The 19,801-nt window shown below is 39.0% G+C and overlaps 2 protein-coding genes and 1 long non-coding RNA gene across 5 annotated transcripts; 1 reads left to right on the forward strand and 2 right to left on the reverse strand.

Annotated features, from left to right (window-relative positions):
- Positions 1-624: 624 nt before the first annotated feature.
- On the reverse strand, positions 625-3,649 carry LOC126609041 (uncharacterized). 3 transcript variants are annotated; one of them, XM_050277060.1, is made up of 3 exons: positions 3,295-3,649; positions 3,034-3,200; positions 625-1,247 (listed from the first exon to the last, which is right to left on the reverse strand). In XM_050277060.1, exons 1-2 carry the CDS (start codon positions 3,482-3,484, stop codon positions 3,079-3,081), a joined length of 312 nt encoding a protein of 103 aa, XP_050133017.1. In that variant the 5' UTR covers positions 3,485-3,649; the 3' UTR covers positions 625-1,247; positions 3,034-3,078. The 3 variants fall into 3 exon arrangements, with proteins under 3 accessions (XP_050133017.1, XP_050133016.1, XP_050133015.1); XM_050277059.1 differs by lacking the exon at positions 625-1,247 and adding an exon at positions 2,511-2,845; XM_050277058.1 differs by lacking the exon at positions 625-1,247 and having other exon boundaries at positions 2,904-3,200; positions 3,295-3,648.
- Positions 3,650-6,530: 2,881 nt separating this feature from the next.
- On the forward strand, positions 6,531-8,145 carry LOC126607846 (uncharacterized). The gene is made up of 6 exons (XM_050275556.1): positions 6,531-7,012; positions 7,059-7,247; positions 7,294-7,482; positions 7,529-7,717; positions 7,764-7,868; positions 7,995-8,145. The coding sequence occupies exons 1-6, from the start codon at positions 6,875-6,877 to the stop codon at positions 8,007-8,009; spliced, it is 825 nt and encodes a 274-aa protein (XP_050131513.1). The 5' UTR covers positions 6,531-6,874; the 3' UTR covers positions 8,010-8,145.
- An 8,533-nt stretch (positions 8,146-16,678) lies between these two features.
- Positions 16,679-17,280, reverse strand: LOC126607848 (uncharacterized). Its single transcript, XR_007617717.1, has 3 exons — positions 17,092-17,280; positions 16,773-16,848; positions 16,679-16,689 (listed from the first exon to the last, which is right to left on the reverse strand). It is a non-coding gene; the product is annotated as an uncharacterized LOC126607848 (long non-coding RNA).
- Positions 17,281-19,801: the final 2,521 nt, after the last annotated feature.

The following is a 19,801-nucleotide window of genomic DNA, read 5'->3' on the forward strand; positions in this document are numbered from 1 at the left end:
TTTGATACCCCCACTTAATTATCATTCTTGTTCCCCAAACCAGAAAACAATATTGAACTTTGGTATCCCGTGGACTTCAACTTATGTAATAATTGGTAGTAGAAAGTGAAGGATTTCACACTGAGAACAATTTGTTCACCATGTTTGGTTTGACAATAATGCAGCATTTACCAGTACTATTCTGCTAATCGTTTCACTTGTCATAGATATTAACTTTGATTGATTTTTGAGAGCATTTTGCTCACCACCATAACTGTAGTGTATGCTAACCATATACCCAATCAATTGACACACGTCCATTCAAACTAATCCATAACTTTTGAAACTAATCCATAGTAAAATTGTAGGTGAATCATGAAAAAAGACTCGGAGTACTTCATGAAATAAGCACATAAGTGGTGATTTTTGCAAGAAGCACTTTAAGTGTTTTCTTTGAAATAAAAAAACACTTTCACCAAAAGCGTTTCAGTAATTTTAAAAACACTTCCAAACAAGACCTTATAAATTTCAAAGTTCTTCTAATAGAAGCACTTTTACTGGAAATGCTTCTAAGTAGAAGTAAGACGACCCCATATATTCATAAATTTTGAAAGGACAACACACAAAGGCCAGAGCTGGGTGAGGTGAGCGAGAGGTTGGATATCATGTCAAACAATTCCAACCATCACACATTTGTTATGTAAAAAAATTCAAAATCTACCTACACAATGTAGCTCATAAAAACATTGTTCAGCTAAACTTATCCTCTACCGTACGCAACCCTGAACTCCACATTCTTTTTCACGAAGCACTCTTGATGGAGACTTCAGTGCCTCCAAAATATGGGTTTTTCAAGCATCTTGACATAACTTACACCATCCATCATTTTAGTGCCACCAAACAAGTTGGCAGAACTACTTTGCATCCCAAAACTTCACTAGTGTTGAAACCGGTGAAGAAAAAACGTCGATGCGATAAAATTACTCAAATAAACATAAGAAACTAACATGGGATTATGTCCACAGAGTTCTAACTTATTAAGCTTAAACATAACAAGCAACAAGCTCAATCAATATAACTAAGGCAGAAACACAAGGATACAATAGGTTTGATGTATGACAAACAGAAGGGATAGAAATATAGAAGGTACAAGGACTGACTCCCGCCCTTGGCATCACACCGAAGGTGTATTGGAATCACTCCGACAGAGAAATTGAAAAATTACGGCATACCAGAGGTGCTTTGGATCACTCCATGGTTGCTGTAGCCTTGCAAACAAGCAAGAAATCCAGAATATCTTTCACTAACACTGATTTTAAAAGCAAACAAAGTAGCCCTTTTTATAGGCTAATTGGTACATGAATCTGGGAAAATCCGTATTAATATACTTAATTCTAAAGACTAATTTATGGCACTCTAATACATTACTATTGTAACGCAGAGAAACTCAAAGACAATGAACTCGCAAACATGTGTAAACTGCATTCATTACATAAGAACTAGAAAGACTTGAATTTTGTGTTTGGCTAGATTTTACACTTTGTTCTTGTCCTCCCCAAAAGAACATCTGTGAAACCCTGTTGTTTGAACCTAACAGATGGTATGTACAGAACCACTCATGAAACTGCTCAGATGTTCCTCTCCGAATGTTTCCTTTCGTCCCTCCACCCCCACTCTCTTTTCTTTTTCTGGATCATGTTTCTATAGTTCTCAATCAATACTTAACAAAATAGATTAAAAATAATCCCACACTAATGACATAGCAGTTTGACCCTACTGAGAAGTGAAACTTCTGGAGTGGAGAACCTATAAGCATCAACTCTGTACTCTGTTAGTGATCTCATAACTAAAACCCGCACACTAACACCAACCATAAAAGCAAAAAGTATTTATGATTGGTCCACATTCATATGCACACAAACACAACAGACACATCAATTCTCTCAGAAGCAGCAGCCTGAACAATTATGTATTGTTTAAGTTTACAACAATATGCGAGTTTAATCACTCAACACTAATATCTCTGCACACAAACTTTACACAATAAGAACTTACATCGATTACCTAACCTTCATATCTTTCACAACTTCGTTTCCTCTAGTTTCAATAATATTCAAGATTTTCTTCCATCCATAGACCTATTTCTTTCCTATGGATTCTAATTTCAATACCACTCCATTTTCTTATCTATTTCGAAACAATTGGACTGTTGTGCTTGTTACTAAACTTGTATTCTATTTTCCTTTCCCAAAGTAATAATTAAAATAAAAAATAGTTTCGTAGAATTGAAACCATCTTTTCTCAATGAATAATGTTCTTCATGCTTCAACATGTTTAAACTTCAATCAGACTAGTTATATCATTATGCACTGAGAAAATATCAATCTGAAGCTTACGACTCATCCATAATGTGATAAAATATCTAAGGTATTCCAGCTGGACGAAAGTCCAATTCCCAAGTTCCCTCCGTAGCACTAAATGAACTCAATAAACATAAAACCCAAACATGGAAAAAAAAAAAAAAACAATAGTAACACAATCACAATGATTTAAATTCCCCTGAAAATCATATGTATCAGCATTTGGTTGTGGCTTTATTCATTCAAACAACCAAATTGCACAATGCAGTTAACATAAAACCCAAACAAGAAAACAACAATAGTAACACAAATACAACGATTTAAATTCCCCAAAATCATATGCATCTGCCTTTGGTTGTGGCTTTATTCATTCAAACTACCAAATTGCACAATGCAGTTATCATAAACGGACATTTGGAAACGGGAAATATAACATGACACGAGATAAATTAGAACAAAACACAGCCCCTTTTATTTACTCAGAATGTATGTATTGAGTACTTCCCCTACACAGATCAGGTAACAAGATAATGAGTATAAGTTCACTATTTGGCCAGATAAAGATTATACATAAGCAAGAAACTCTTCCTCTATTAAGAACAATCAGTATATATAATAAGCACAGTTAAAAAATAACAAAAATAAACAAAGCCCATTACAACAAAATCACTAAAAATTAAGAAGGGATCTGTACATGTGAAGTTGGAAGCGGAGGAAATGGACTAATGGATTACTGCTACTACACAGGTGGAATGTTGGAGAAAGAGAAGCCCTTGTACCCTTTATACGCATAGTAAGCAATCCGCGTGTAATAGAACCCCGGAAGAAACAAGATCCCACCAAGTATTGCAAAAAATAACCCTGAATTTATTGAAAAAACCCACTAAAAATCAACAGAAAAAGTTGAAAATTGAACAAAAGGGGCTTTAGGGTTGGGGTTTGTAGGGTAGATTACCGTGAGCTTTGTCGCCGCCGACATGGTTATAGGCCATGAGGATGCCGATAACAAGGCCGAGAGTGCCGGTGACGAGGAGGGCTAGGGCGAGAGCGATCTCCTTGATGGGAGGCTTGTTGTTGACTGTGTAGGAGTCCTCCATCATCATGTCTTCGTCTGTAATCGAAAACGCATGATCAACGTACGCCATGACTGATTGGATTGAGCTCTGAGAACTGGGTTATGGTTTGTTTGGAATTCGGATTTGGGATTTTAGCTGAATTTTGGGTTTTGGATTTGTGAAAATTCAAAAGATTGAAGCTTTTGAGTTTTTGTAAAGGTCAAAAGGGAGAAGGGTCAGAGTCGGTGAAGAATTGAGGAAGAATAAGATGGAATGGACACGGCGATTTGTCTGCTGCTGACACGTGACATGTACGCAGTATTAGGTCGGTGTTACGTTTTCCTTCTTTACTTTTGGTACATCACACGATGTATCATAAGTTACGTTATGTAATCCCGTGTCACGTCAATTTAATTCTCTATTCAAAATACTTTAAAATAGATTTAAAATACTTTAAAATAGATTTAAAATACGTTTTCCTTCTTTATAACTTATGATACATCACATGATGTATCATAATTTACATTATATAATCTAAAAAGCTTCAATCCCTAGAAGACTTATTACGAATCGAATCTTAGAATCCAATGTTATCAACGAATTTAACTTTGGCAAGTCTACTCAACTTGAGATTTCTACCTTTCATGCACTTCCTACGCACACCAAAACAGATAGCGGCATATGTAGAGCAAAAAATAATTCTAAAAATTCTAAAAACTGAGATGTGGACTTTACTTTTCAAATAATAACCAAATTCAATTTGTTATTGTCATTGCTTAGTTTAGGTTCACATAAACCTAGTAATTTTTATAGGTCCTAATCAATCTCTGGTGGTTTGACACCTTTATTTGCTGCATTATACTATCCTTTTAATGCCCTTGGAAGGAACACAACAAAGTTTTGGCGTGGCTGGCGAAGACTGATTATGTTAATGCTGGCTCTTTTTCGGCCCACCAAATGGTGCAGGTCGGGAAAGAGGCCCGAAAGCCAAACTAAAGTCAAAGCCCAGAGAAGATTGAGATTTTCAAGGCCCAAGGGAGTTAAAAGGAAGACTTATCTGAGCTCTAAAGTCGACCGCTAAACCGTTTGCCAGCTTGACAGCTTAGTCCAACTAAGGCTACATAAAGTACTTTCCAACCGTTAGATACACGTGGGCAGTTTGACAACTTTAAGACACGAGGTTTTAGAAGCAGACCTACTCAGACACCATGTGAGCCACGTGTCAATCCACAGTCAAAACCAAAAGCCTAGGACGGGACATAAAGGTAGTCAGGCTATTGCTCGGAAGAACAGGGTTAGTTAACCTGACATGCCCCGATCCCGATATTTCCCTGAATACCAGGATAGGCACGTGCTGGCCGACACCCGAGGGTGACAAAAGCCATTTATTGAGTGCAAAGGCTGAAAATAAGGAATAATTAAGACTTATAAATATAAAAATAAAGAATATGCATTTAAGGAATGTGTTCAGAGCATACAACTAACCAGAATACTAAAAGAAATAATATAAAATTGAGTGAACAAAGGAGTACGTCTTACACCAAGAGGACTCGAAGATGCCGCTGCGGAGGTGCCTTGACGCTAGGATTGTATGCCTCGATTCTAAGTCCTGAATGGGGGCGCAAAACAAAGGTGAGTGGACTAAGTTCATATATACAGTAATAATAAAACAATTATCAAGATAATAACCCCCACAATTTATATACAGAAAACTACTAGCGTAATAAGTGATAGGTTTACTGAAAACCCTAGCATGCCAAAAACATCTCTAAAGACATATCGTGGAATAACATCGCAGAAATCAAAACATCAAACGCCCCACAGATCGTCTCATAAGCGCGATGTGCTGCCAGTAAGATCACTGAATAAATATAACTCCCGGCCCTATGCCAACATCGTGGTCTTTGCGCCCGTAACCAGAGATTACCAACTCTCGGCCCAATACCTGCTCCATGTCCCTCAACCCGTAGCTAGGGATTACTTCTCCCGGCCTAACTGCCAGTACCAGATCCTCGCCCTAGGCGGCATAGTGTCCATTAGGTACGCACAAATAGTTACGCCTTTCATAAATAACCACTTCATAGTATAAAATCATCCATCGTCTATACTATAAAGAAGGGTTTCTAAAACATGTTCTAGCATCCTATCGTCATCCATCAGATAGTCTACCAGTTCATGGTTTTTATAGAAAATACGATATGTCAAACTATAGCTTAATATAGGCTAATAATTATTTCTTCACAAAAAACGAGACGATAAACAACATATTCCAAAAATATGTTTAACATAAAATTAGTTCATAAACTCGTAAGGCATGCATTTCATTTATGCAAATAAACTATACAATTATGCAAATTTTAGAAGGGATCCACTCATAGATACTCCGTGGCAGCAGAGTTGTGCGGAAAAGGATTAAGGAAATCCTCGCTAGCAACTTCACCTAAGCGCAAAAATGTACAATTTATCAAACTACCCAACTATAGAATTTCAAGAAATGGAAATGGGTCTTAGGTTTGGATCCAAATTAGGGTTTGGGTTTAGGTTAAATAGGGTTAGGACCTATTGGGTTTTCTAAAGGATTTGGGCTTGAATTAAATAAAATAAAGGATTTGGGTTGGATGGTTAAAGCCTAATGGGTTTAGGGTAAAGGGTTTTGGACTTAGAGCCCCAACAGAAATGGCTCAAAGGTCATTTTGGTTTTTAAAACAATTAAATTAAAATAAAAATAAACTGGGCTTAACGGGCTGGAGGCCCGAGTTCCTCCCAGCCCTAAGCCTTGAAGCCAAAGGGTTTGGGCCTTGCTATCACGGCCTTAAGGCCTTTTGGGTCTTAAGGATTTAAATCAAAAATAAAAAGGGAAAGGTTGAGGGTACTGGGCTGGCTAAAACGGGTCTAGAGCTCGTGGGTTTGAGAAACGGCCTTGTGAACACGAAAATTTCCTTAAAGGAAAGAGACAAGAACAACGTGTGCAAAATAATATTTGTATTTGATGATTTTGGGTTACAATCTCTCTTAAATTTGATCATCTGATTCGATCTCCGTAAGGTGTTAATTTGTGGATGTGCGATTGATCCAAAGGGCCGTGGGCTTGATCTTGAAAGTGGATTTGAGCGGATCTTCAAGGAGTCGTTGGGGCTTGATCTTGAGGATGAGCGTTTCTTCAAGGGCCGTTGAGGCTTGATCTTGAATAACGATGATGAATGGATCTTCAAGGGGGCTTTTGGGCTTGATCTTGAAGAACGATGAATGAAGAACGAATAGGGCTTTCTTGATTCTTCGGGATGAACGGATGATGAACGATGAACACTTTCTTCAACGGCCGTCGGGGCTTGATCTTGAATTGGTGGAAGTTCTTCAAGGGCCTTTGGGGCTTGATCTTGAAGGTGGATGATTGTTGATCCAAGGGCCGTCGGGGCTTGATCTTGGAAGAACGATGAACGAAGAACGAAGAAGGCTTTCTTGATTCTTCGGGATGAACGGATGATGAATGATGAACACTTTCTTCAAGGGCCGTTGGGGCTTGATCTTGAATTGGTGGAAGTTCTTCAAGGGCCTTTGGGTCTTGATCTTGAATTGGTGGAAGTTCTTCAAAGGGGCCGTCGGGGCTTGATCTTGAAGGTGGATGATTGTTGATCCAAGGGCCGTCAGGGCTTGATCTTGGAAGAACGATGAACGAAGAACGAAGAAGGCTTTCTTGATTCTTCGGGATGAACGGATGATGAACGATGAACACTTTCTTCAAGGGCCGTCGGGGCTTGATCTTGAATTGGTGGAAGTTCTTCAAGGGCCTTTGGGTCTTGATCTTGAATTGGTGGAAGTTCTTCAAAGGGGCCGTCGGGGCTTGATCTTGAAGGTGGATGATTGTTGATCCAAGGGCCGTCGGGGCTTGATCTTGGAAGAACGATGAACGAAGAACGAAGAAGGCTTTCTTGATTCTTCGGGATGAACGGATGATGAACGATGAACACTTTCTTCAAGGGCCGTCGGGGCTTGATCTTGAATTGGTGGAAGTTCTTCAAGGGCCTTTGGGTCTTGATCTTGAATTGGTGGAAGTTCTTCAAAGGGGCCGTCGGGGCTTGATCTTGAAGGTGGATGATTGTTGATCCAAGGGCCGTCAGGGCTTGATCTTGGAAGAACGATGAACGAAGAACGAAGAAGGCTTTCTTGATTCTTCGGGATGAACGGATGATGAACGATGAACACTTTCTTCAAGGGCCGTCGGGGCTTGATCTTGAATTGGTGGAAGTTCTTCAAGGGCCTTTGGGTCTTGATCTTGAATTGGTGGAAGTTCTTCAAAGGGGCCGTCGGGGCTTGATCTTGAAGGTGGATGATTGTTGATCCAAGGGCCGTCGGGGCTTGATCTTGGAAGAACGATGAACGAAGAACGAAGAAGGCTTTCTTGATTCTTCGGGATGAACGGATGATGAACGATGAACACTTTCTTCAAGGGCCGTCGGGGCTTGATCTTGAATTGGTGGAAGTTCTTCAAGGGCCTTTGGGTCTTGATCTTGAATTGGTGGAAGTTCTTCAAGGGCCTTTGGGTCTTGATCTTGAATTGGTGGAAGTTCTTCAAAGGGGCCGTCGGGGCTTGATCTTGAAGGTGGATGATTGTTGATCCAAGGGCCGTCGAGGCTTGATCTTGGAAGAACGATGAACGAAGAACGAAGAAGGCTTTCTTGATTCTTCGGGAACCTGGATGCTTGAGAGCTTCGGAGTTTCAGAGCTTCAGAGCTTCAAGGTGTAATATGAATTGGTTAAAAAAAAATGAATGAAATTGGCTTCTATTTATAGAATTTTCCAAGGCCTAATTTTGAATATAATATTCCAGATGAAATAAGTCGTTTATGCCAGGTGTTGACACGTGTCCTGTTTGATGACTTTTCTGATGATTCTTGATTTTTTGTTTAGACACACGCTACGTGTAAAATTTATGTAATACATGAGCGTTGAAACTTTGATTTATCGGTCAATATTTATTTACCGAAATTTCGATGTCTACAAATGCCCCTACTTCAAGGCGCGTCGTATACATGTGCTTGTCATGTGTAGGAGATGTGTTTTGAAGTCCCTTATTATAGATGTCGATCCAAGGGCCATTGAGGCTTGATCTTGAATTGGGCTGGAGATTTCTTCAAGGGCCGTTGAGGCTTGATCTTGAATTGGGCTTGAGATTTCTTCAAGGGCCGTTGAGGGTTGATCTTGAATTGGGCTGAAAATGTCTTCAAGGGCCGTCGAGGCTTGATCTTGAAGGTTGAAATCGGACCACAATGAGCTTCATGTGGTAGATGATCTTTGGCTTTGGTAGTGGATGAATCGACACGTATTTTGTTGCGCTTGTTGACTTTCCACAACTTTGATCTTGAACTGGGTTGGAGGATTTTCTGGATTCCTCCAATTATTGACTTTCCTCAGCTTATTCTTGAACTGGATTTGATTCAAGGGTGGTGGACGCTTAATCTTAAATCAGACTTGTGATTTCCTCAAGGGCCGTCGAGGCTTGATTCTTGAAGGTTGACTTAAACACATGGCAAGTAAGCACGAGGTGAATGTGACGACTTGTTGCTTTGTTCAATCTTTCTAATTCACACTTGAGCAGTTTGGTGATGCGTAAAATAACTAAACACACAAATTAAACCCTATTTTTATCAATTTTAGTAAAGTATGTAAGTAGGGATCGTTCTAGGCCGGGGATTAGGAGGGATTGCTAAATCACTTGGAAACTGACTTGAAAACTTGAAAACAAAGTTTAAAACACTAACTAGACTCAAAGAATGCAAAACTATACTTTAAAACACTAAAACAAACCAAAAGACTCAAAACAGCCCCTAAACACTCAAAACTACCTTAAAAACACAATCTGGGCAATTTTGGGACTCTCACACAAACTTGGACAAATTTTGGTTTTCTAATGAACTAAAACACTTAAAAACATAATCTAAGACAAGTTCTAATTAATATGACTCAAAGAAATAAGATGGGGTTGATTTTCGACGAAAATAATTAAATTAAGACAAGAACAAAGTAAACAAATTCTTAGACAAATTTGGGTGAATCAAAACACTCTAACACACAACCAAAACAGAAATTAAACACTTTGAAACAATAAAGTAAAAGGGGGATTTTGGTTTTAATGAATTTGAAAACAAAACAAACTTTGTAAAACAAAACAGATTGTAAGTGAATTTGAATGAAACTTATGGATGGAAGATTAGCTAGGAGGTTCTTCTCCACATATGTCACACTTGCATACAAAACGATTTCCAGTTGCTTTTCGATAAGCTATGAATACTCAACGCCCCAAATTAACCGTGAATTGCACTAATTAACCCTCAGTTTTTCCACAAGTTATTAGGTTGGATGATTGCATACGACAACCCAAAACATTCCCTACAAGTTCCCTACATGAATTGCATAATAGAGATACAAGCAAGAATCATTAAGTTCTATGAAAAACATAAGCATTGACGAGGCACTCGTTACTATGATTTGCATGAAACTTATGCCAAGAGTTTACTTAACGTGATTGTGACTAGCAACCTTCACTACTTGTGAATATAAGTTTATAACGATTAGGTGAAACTCCCTTATATTCTAGCGTCAAATTCATGCATGAAAATTAAGCGTGCACTCTTAACCAACATACACAAATTAGTTTTTATATGAACGGATAAGTAAATTGAATTCACAACTTATGAATCACAACTGGATATAATCAAATCATATTGCAAGTATGAACATAGTTTCGAATCACCCCCTAACTAAGAGGGGTTTAGTTCCTCATACTCACAAAGCAAAGATACATAAAATTAGACATTAAAATCAAAGGAAAGAAAACACCTAAGATGCTCCAACTTGGTAGCAAGTGCATCCAAGATTCCTCCTTTCCCTATGCTTGCGGCAGATTGGGTTATGGACAGATTTTGGGTAGTTTTATGATGTAGAATGGATGGGGAATGGTATGGAAGGGTTTAGGGTGAGTGTGGAGGAGTGTTTGATGGTTAGAGGGTGGTGGAGAACTAGGCAAAGAGGGTGGAAGAAGGTGGAGTGGCTGTTATGTTTTCTAGGCACTAGAATGGTGTTTTTGGGGTGTTTTGCTTCCTAGGGTGTGTATGGACGAATTTTTGTGATAAAATGATGAATATGGGGGAATTGTCCTTTGGCCAAGGGGTGTAAACATGTATTTATAGGCCCCAAAAACCTTAGAAAATCAGGTTAGGTTAAGGATGAAATGCATGGCAATTTGTGTGTGTGGTGTGCAATGGTCCAAGGGTGAAAATGAAGTAATGATGCAAAGTGTGAAGGGTAAAATGGAGTGGTGTTGTAGCTAGGGAGCATGAATGATTGTGTACATTGCATAGAGATGGAAAGGGAGGTGAAATGTGTCAACAAATGGGTCAAAGGTGCAACAACATGTGTTGCACATGGCATTGGATTCCAAATGTGAATGATGGAGCATCAATTGGTGCATGTAATGGATGTAAATGTTGTCTAAAATCTAATGAGTGAAGGGAACAAGAGGTATCAAGCAATTGAGTGTAATAATTAAATGAATTGAAGCATGAAATCAGAAATTATGTAGGGGACAAGAGTGATCAAGCATGGCATGGGAATCCAAAGGGAATTCTATGTGGTTTGCATGGCAAGGAATGCAAGTTGGGGTGATAGATTTTTGGGCTGTTTTCTTCATCTTTTGGACCATAATTCTTCATATTCTTGGCCTCTTTAGTTCTCAAATTCGTCCATCCACTTTGGCCCATGCATTTGCTATCCATTCCAAGCCCCATTTTGCTCCAAAATGCTCCAAAATGCATCTTCTTGCCTACTTTGTCCATAAAATCTGAAAACACACGAAAATGACTTTAAACATTAAAATAACTAAGTAAACACGACATAAATGCACAAGAACAAGCCAACTAAGTCGCATAAATATGCTCCTATCATTTGGTCAACGATATGATCTTCAAGATTGATGGGCTCTTCTTCCAGTTAGTGACTTGATCTTTAAGGATTTGATTCAAGGGTGGTGAATCGGCACGTGCAGCCCACAACGCCTAGCGAGTCAACCCAAGAATTTGAGGGTCAAAACGAGTCCTTCACCCAGAGTGATTGCAACCCTGATGATATGAGATACTTTTGATTTTGAAGAAGTAGCGGATGAATCGACACGTGCTTTGTTGTGCTTGTCTCCACATGCTTCAATGTATCATTTTCCCTTGCCTTATCTATTCTTCTGGCATAATGTAGCATTTTCTCGAGTTCCTTAGCTCAGACTCCTTCTGCTGAGTTGACTGTGCAGGCTGCATTCTTCTCTGCTTGTTTCTTCTGCACGTTGTCTCCACATGCTGCAAGGTATCATTTTCACTTGCCTTATCTGTTCTCCAAGCAGATGTGGCAGCTTCTTTAGAAGTACAGCAGCAGTGGAAGACGAGTACTCGAGAGCAGTGCTAGGTAGGCAATCAGGGAAGGGTTCCAAGCAGTCGATTCCTTACCTGAGTTTGAGTGGAAGTTCCAGCATATTGCTTTCTTTATCCTTGTCTTTGCAGGTAAGAACAAGGATAAAGGAAAGGATAGGGAGAACGCATGATATAAGATACTCTTGCTTTCTACCCTGGTGATATGAGATACTTTTGCTTTGGTGTCATTTGTTTGCAGATGTACCCCAAGGAATAAGGAACACTAAGTGACTCGAGAGGCTTCGTTGGGAAGGCATTCTCGGAGATGAAGAAAGGTTCTGTATGTCTGCCTTGCTATGGAGGGTGAAGGTGGACAGTTATAGGAAGTTCTTTAATACCTGTAGAGGTATTATTCTTTCACTCGTGTCGGTAACCATTGCGTGATTGATCGGTATGGCTTCACGTGCTTTCTTTTTTATCAAAAATCTTCGACAAATTGTCCGTAATTTTCGCTAAGCTGAGTGTGCATGTGACAGGTGTTGACGAGGCTGAAAAAGACTGGCGCCTCTTCGACATCTGGGATCGGCGCTTCGACAAATTGCCCGTGATTTCCGCAAAGCTGAGTTTGAATATGACGGGTGTTGACGCGTCTGGAAAAGCAAAATGCCTCTCCAATTTCTGAGCTTGCCTCTTCGATTTTTTTAAATTGGCCTCTTCGAATTCTGAGCTCGCCTCTTCGATCTCTGAAATCCCGTCGAGTGCTGATTTTTATAGAGGCACGCAGTTCGTTTCAAAGCACACTTGAATTTTCGCTTGTAGAAACTCCCTTCTTGCACTTCTAAGATCTTGACCTGTCCGACCTCTTCTTTCTTTCAACGCCTTCGAAAATGTCTGGCCCCTCCGACCGTCGTTTTGACTTGAACCTTGGTGAAGAGGCAGTGCTGCCTTCTCCAGACAACATATGACGCCCATCCTTTATATCTCCTACTGGTCTTCTCACCGTTGGGGATTCGGTGATGAAGAATTATATGACCGCTGCGGTGGTGGCCCGGAACCTTGTCACTCCCAAAGATAACAGACTACTTTCTAAACGGTCTGATGAGTTGGCTGTTAAGGATTCTCTGGCTCTCAGTGATCAGTGTGCAGGTTCTGTGTCTAATATGGCTCAACGCCTATTTGCTCGGACCCGTCAAGTTGAATCATTGGCGGCTGAAGTGATGAGTCTCAACCAGGAGATTAGAGGGCTTAAGCATGAGAATAAACAGTTGCACAGGCTAGCACATAACTATGCTACAAACATGAAGAGGAAGATTGACTAGATGCAAGAATCTGATGGTCAGATTTTACTTGATCATCAGAGGTTTGTGGGTTTATTCCAACAGCATTTGCCTTCGTCTTCTAGGGTTGTACCGCGTAATGAAGCTCTAAATGATCAACCTTCGGTGCCTCCTCCTCTTGGGGTTCCGCCGAGTGATGAGGCTTCACACGAGCAACCTTCGTGAAGGCTCCCTCCTGTTTGTTCTTTTTTTTTTTTTGACTCATGTAAAATGTACATTTCTATAAATTTTCAAAGAAATCAATAAATGAGCCTTATTTCATTCTTTGTGTGTGTGTGTGTGTGTATATATATATATATATATATTTAGTGCCAAAAGAATAAAGATTTTTAATTTTTAATTTTTTTTATTTTTGTGCAGATGGTGCCTGATGCACCATCCATTTATTATATAATATATATATATATATATTTTTTTTTTCTCTTTAATCATGGTGCACCCATTTTTCCACATGGTGCCTGATGCACCATCCATTTATTATAATATATATATATATATATATATAATTTTTTTTTCTCTTTAATCATGGTGCACCCATTTTTCCACATGGTGCCAGACGCACCAAAAAACTTTTTTTTTTTGGCCTTTAATCATGGTGCCAGACGCACCCCTCATTTTTTTATTTTTTTTTCACGTGGTGCCAGCACCACTTTGCTCCACTATCTCTTTTTTTTTAATTATATTATTATTATTTTTTTGTATAAATTTTGATGATGGGCTGGGGAATTTGCGGGAAGGACGAAGACGGACGGAGAGCTGCAGTCGAGGCTTCATGACCGGCTAGTCGTTTGACGGCGGTTATTGAAGTTCTTCGCCATTGCTGTTTGCCACGGACGGAGAGCTACAGTCGAGGCTTCATGACTGGCTAGTCGTTTGATGGCGGTTATTGAAGTTCTTCGCCATTGCTGTTTGCCACGGACGAAGAGCTACTACACAACCATTGCACTGCCACAGCATTCTTGTTGCCTTGCACCGCCGCCATTGCACAGCCACTGCATTTTTTTTTTCTGCCTTGCAGAGGAAAAGGCGGGCGGGGAGCTGTAGGAGGCAAGAGATGGATGAGATGTGGACAGACGGTGCCAACGCTTAGGAGCTGGGTTCCTTGCTGGGCTTGGGCGTTGCACAATGGAGAGGGTGCTCAGATGATGCACTACAACACCACTGCTCGCACCATGAAGCTGCCGTTGCGGGTGAAGTTGGTCCAGAGGCCGTTGTGGCGAGGAGGAGTGCCACATTGTCAACATCTTCAACTTCTCTGCAATCTTTCGCCAAAGTTTACCATGCCTGCAACGTCTTCACTGGGTAGAGTGATGAGTTTGAAGTGGGGGAGTTGCAGGAGATGGAGGAGTTGCAGCGAAGAAGAAACTCGTGAGGAGAAGAGTGGGCACGGCGGCCGTCTCTACCATTGTCTCTCTGCAAGTGAGAGCAGAAAGAATGAGTGAGGGAGTTGCAGACGGGGAAAAGGTTGAGGTCCATCACGGTCTGCTTTGACGTGCTGCTAATGCCGACGTTGGAACATCACATCGAGGCGGCCGTAGATCTTGACTGTGGATTCTACGAAGAGTTTGACTTAGTCCTCGTCGGTCACGTCGCAGTGGATGTAAATGGAGTGGTCAGGACCGATCGATGTGACTACGTTTTGGCCTTCGTCGTCCTGAACATCGGTAATAACCATGGCACGTGCGCCATGCAAGGCAAATTTCCGTGTGGTTGCTTCACCGATGCCACTGGCTCCACCAGTGACGACTGCGACCTTTCCTTGAAGCTTTTGGACGGAGAGCACAGAGGCTTTGGGCGAGCTGGAGCTGCTGTTTAGAGGGTGATAACTGGAGGTACTCATCGTCGTCGGAGGTTGCTAAGCGAGAATGAGAGGACGGACAAAACAGTCCTGCTCGGGGGAGAGGTTGAGGCTCAGTGACAGAAGTGCGGCGCTAGGCGAGGCCGTTTACGGCAGGAGATGGAGCACCGGTAGAAGGACGCTACGGTGGAAGATTCGAGAGAGGAGCCATGGGAGCAGGCAAGGAAGAAAATATCGGTAATATCGGAAATATCGGTAGTCCGAAAACACGGAAATATCGATGGAAATATCGGGATAATATCGATATCGATAAAAATTACATGGAAACCACGGAACTTGTAAGAAAAACTTGGAAATTTTTATTGAAACTTTGCAGGATGTTTATTTAGTCAATTATCTATTAGTTTATCACAAAAAATTGGAAGGAAATACATTGCATGATGGATTTAACATTATCAAGTTGATTATATAGCGAGTTGACAAACATTGTGAGTGTAGAAAATATGTAGTAATTAATGAAAGAAGTCTAAACACACCATAATCATTTATATATAATGAATTAGTACAATATTTTACACTTTATACATTGCATGGTAAGATACATGAGTGACTTAGTACCACATAGAGTTCCTATGAGGTTCAAAATTTTGACTATCTTCATCATCTCTATGTGTAGAGTGAGTGTATTGTGAAGAGTAGTTATCAAATGATAAATCCCCAAAATAATTTTGCATGTAATTGTTAACATGCCACCCATATGGATCTGAGATTGGTTGACCTTGTCCATAAGCAAAATCATTTGAAGATTGAGTCTCGGATTGTTTCCATGAGTCGCTCGATTCCATCCCAAAAGGAATGGGATATGAAGGGTAGGGAAATGGTTGGTTATGAGTATTACCATAGTTACTACTTCCCACTCCAACAGAGTCCGAAGTTCTAGATAACGAGTCATCTTCTTGACTTGACAAAATCCCCTTGCCTCTTTCTCTGCGAGTATAGTCCTTCCATATGGCACCAATTCCTGGTCCTGCCCGCCTACTGCCATGGTCATCATCCTGTGTTGCATGCGTGAAGTTTGCCTCACTAGTGAATGGGCTCATAAATCCGGGAAGTGGTCCATAATAGTTTCCATATCCACCACCACTACCTCCAGCTTCACTACCTCCAGCTCCACTATGTCCTTCATCATTCCCACCTCCGGTGGTAGGTGAGTCTCCTGATCTTGTACTAGAGCTATCATTAGTATCAGCACGATGTTGTGGTTGTGTAGGATTGGAAGAAGGTGGAATTCCAGTGTTTCTTGGTCTTGGGTGCAAAAGTTCTTCCAAAGAGTCAGTGCTGCTAGATCTCACCCCTCCTCTAATACTCTTTCTACATTTATCCCTTCATTACGTGCTTCTTCAGCAACTCTGGGAGCTGGGTTGCCTTCATCATCATCTAAATGAAGAGGTCTAATCCATTGAAAAAGTTGGTTACCCTCTGTATCATCATCTTCACCAACAATATCAAACACATCTAGTGGGTCACCACGGTTGACATGATCTATTTCTGCTTCCTTATCTCGAATTTGAAGCTTCATGTTGTAGTAGCAATAAACTAATTTTTCCAAGCTACTATGAGCCAACTTATTTCTTTGCTTTGTGTGTATAAGTGCAAATGTGCTCCAATTTCTTTCACAAGCAGATGAGGAAGCTGTTTGTGATAATACTTTGATTGCTAACTTTCTCACAGTTGGTGCATCGGTCCTATACATGATCCACCATTCAGCTACAATGAAAAATAATGTTGATAAGCCTAATAACTCCAACAAATTATATTATAAACTTATAGTGAAATATGTTTATACTCACTAGGAGACATATTTGTTCGAGCAGCAACTGATGTTGGTTCTCCAAAAGTTCTTCTTGCATCTTTAAACCATGTTAGCTGAATTCAATAAATTGTGTTAGTTTAAACCATCTTTAAACCATGTTAGCTGGTGATGCAGGGTCTAATTTAGAGTATACATTATGTACAGCACGTATAAGGTTACCATCATCTCTAACACCGGGTCTGTATTGGTATCAGGGATTCAAATAATATGCTGTTCAAAGAAACACATACTTTAATAAGAGAAATAATACTTATGCAACTAAAGAAATGAATTGCAAATTATGACATAATTTATACCTGCTGCATGCAAATCGTGGTATAATGTTTTATACCATCGGTCTTCAATTATCTTTATGACCCACCTTGCACCATGTTTTCTTTCCAATTCATTCTTCACTACACGCATCAACTCATATACTGCCCCCATAGTAGGATACACTTCTGTGTCAACGATCCGTAAAACTTTGTAAAGAGGTTCAAACACTTGACACACATGTTTTGATTGAGTCCAAAAAGCATGATCAAGCACTATACTTTCCACCATACGACCTGTATTTGAGCGACTCAAATTGTGGTTGGCCCAATCGTCACTAGTGAATAGTTGCTTCAACCCTGCTTTCTTCTTGAGTAGGCTGTCTAATGCAATATAGTTGGTGGCGAATCGAGTGGTAGCTGGACGAATAATTTCTCCTTTGCAAAATTCACGCATCTTTGCCAACAACCAACCGTGATTGTAAATATAATTTGTGATCGTTCTAGCTCTTTTGACCACAGTAGCAACATTCTCTCTCTTCCCTATTGCCTCAAACATGAGATCAATACAATGTGCTGCACATGATGTCCAAAACACATTATGATGCTTCATTAACTTTTTTCCAGCTTTGACAAATGCAGAACCGTTGTTGGTCACGACTTGGACAACATTATGCTCTCCCACCTCCATGATTACATCCCTCAATAATTTGTAAATATAATTGTAATTCTTTATATGGTCTGAAGCATCAACAGACTTAAAAAAAATTGTCTTTCCCTTGGAGTATACCATGAAGTTGATGATAGACAATCTGGTCGGGCCGGTCCATCCGTCACACATGATTGTGCAACCATTAGTTTCCCACTTTGACCTCAATATCTAAATATTTGTTTCTTATCTAAATATTTGTTTCTTATCTAAATATTAGTTTCCCACTCGCCAATGTCTTTATACTCAATATCTAAATATTTGTTTCTTATCTCATAGGGAGTGGGAGGTTGTACTACAACACCGGCCTGTTGACATCCCACTACCATATTTTTGAAATGATGTGATGATGCCTTCGCAGCAGGGACATTTTCATAGATAAAGAACTTCCTAATTAGACGCCCCATTCCCTCCTTCACATTACCTCCAGTGAAATAACTCCAAACACTCTTTTGACGTGCTTTGGATGACTTATATAAACTTGGGGCTATTGGTGGTGTTGGTTGTGATTCTCTAAGACTGCCTCCCCGTCTCATTTGTGCACCACCACTTGTCCCGAAACCTTGTGCTCTATTAGGAATTTTATGAAGGTGTTCTCTTTCCCATGCTGACTATTTGGAGGCATGTAATGCTTGTTTCAAACTGCGTCGTTCTTCAAGTCCCATGTCATCATCACATTCGTCCTCATCGTCATCATCATCACTGTCAATCGCTTGGTCATAGACTTCTCCCCGTAGCCCAGCTCGAATATTTTCCATTCCCTGTGTTATCTTTTCCTTCTGCTGTTTTTTATTTTTTAATAATGTGCTGATGAATGCCTTCACTTCTGGGGGGACATTATCACATCGTTGGACATTTTTTGCTGAATCTAATCCACTAAGATGGTACTTAAGTCGTGTCACTCCGGCACTCTTCATTACCTGACCACAATATTTGCAAATTGTGCCATGTTTGTTTCCGTCTATTGGGTATCCATGTTCCCAAGCTGGATCACGTTTAGTAGCTCCACTGGACATCGTAAATGTACCTACATTTATTTTTCATGAAAATTAGACAAATATTTTTTGGCCAAAAAATATAGTAGTGATGACTGTTATATAAGAGAACCTAAATAATAAAGTTATTCTACAGAAGAATTAAATATGAAGTAAAGAAAATGATTGTAAAAATTTAAGTAATTAAAAAAAATAATATGGAATAATAAAACCTAATATTAATGAATAATAATCCAATTTGATAAAAAAATAATCCTAATATAAATAATCCTAATATAAATGATGATAATTATTTTTCATGAAAATAATCCTAATATAAAACATAGTGATGAATAATATTCCTTTTTGATAATAATCCAATTTAATAATAATCCACTTTAATAATAATCCAATTTAATGAATAATCCAATTTGATAATAAAAAAACCTAATATTAAGGAATAATAATCCTATTTGATAAAAAAATAATCCTAATATAAAACATAGTGATGAATAATAATCCAATTTGATAATAATCCAATTTAATAATAATCCAATTTAATGAATAGTCCAATTTGATAATAAGCCAATTTAATGAATAATCCAATTTAATGAATAATAATCCAATTATCTTAAAAATAATCCTAATATAAAACATAGTGATGAATAATAATCCAATTTGATAATAATCCAATTTAATAATAATCCAATTTAATGAATAGTCCAATTTGATAATAAGCCAATTTAATGAATAATCCAATTTAATGAATAATTATCCAATTTGATAATAATCTAATTTAATGAATAATAATCCAATTTGATAATAAAAAAACCTAATATTAATGAATAATAATCCTATTTGATAATAAAACCTAATATTAATAAAATAATAAATAACATTAAACATATTAAAATTATCCTAGGGAATAATTATACAACATTACTTAATTACTTAAAAAAATTAACATGTAATTGTTAACATTACTTAACTACTTACAAAAATTAACATGCAAGTATTAATTACTTAAAAAAATTAATATACGAGTCCACACAAATTTATTTGTTGTTGTATA

The sequence above is a fragment of the Malus sylvestris genome, chromosome 16 (assembly GCF_916048215.2).
Source record: "Malus sylvestris chromosome 16, drMalSylv7.2, whole genome shotgun sequence".
Taxonomy (NCBI): domain Eukaryota; kingdom Viridiplantae; phylum Streptophyta; class Magnoliopsida; order Rosales; family Rosaceae; genus Malus; species Malus sylvestris.

What these genes read in the sequence shown, in the direction of transcription:
- LOC126607846 (XM_050275556.1), top strand. Translation starts at nt 6,875, where the DNA reads ATGATGAATGATGAACACTTTCTTCAAGGGCCGTTGGGGCTTGATCTT. An exon ending in GTCGGGGCTTGATCTTGAAG is followed by an intron (nt 7,013 to 7,058) that starts GTGGATGATTGT and finishes TGATCTTGGAAG; the next exon opens with AACGATGAACGAAGAACGAA. An exon ending in GTCGGGGCTTGATCTTGAAG is followed by an intron (nt 7,483 to 7,528) that starts GTGGATGATTGT and finishes TGATCTTGGAAG; the next exon opens with AACGATGAACGAAGAACGAA.
- LOC126609041 (XM_050277060.1), bottom strand. Translation starts at nt 3,484, where the DNA reads ATGGCGTACGTTGATCATGCGTTTTCGATTACAGACGAAGACATGATG. An exon ending in CGGCGGCGACAAAGCTCACG is followed by an intron (nt 3,201 to 3,294) that starts GTAATCTACCCT and finishes CAATAAATTCAG; the next exon opens with GGTTATTTTTTGCAATACTT.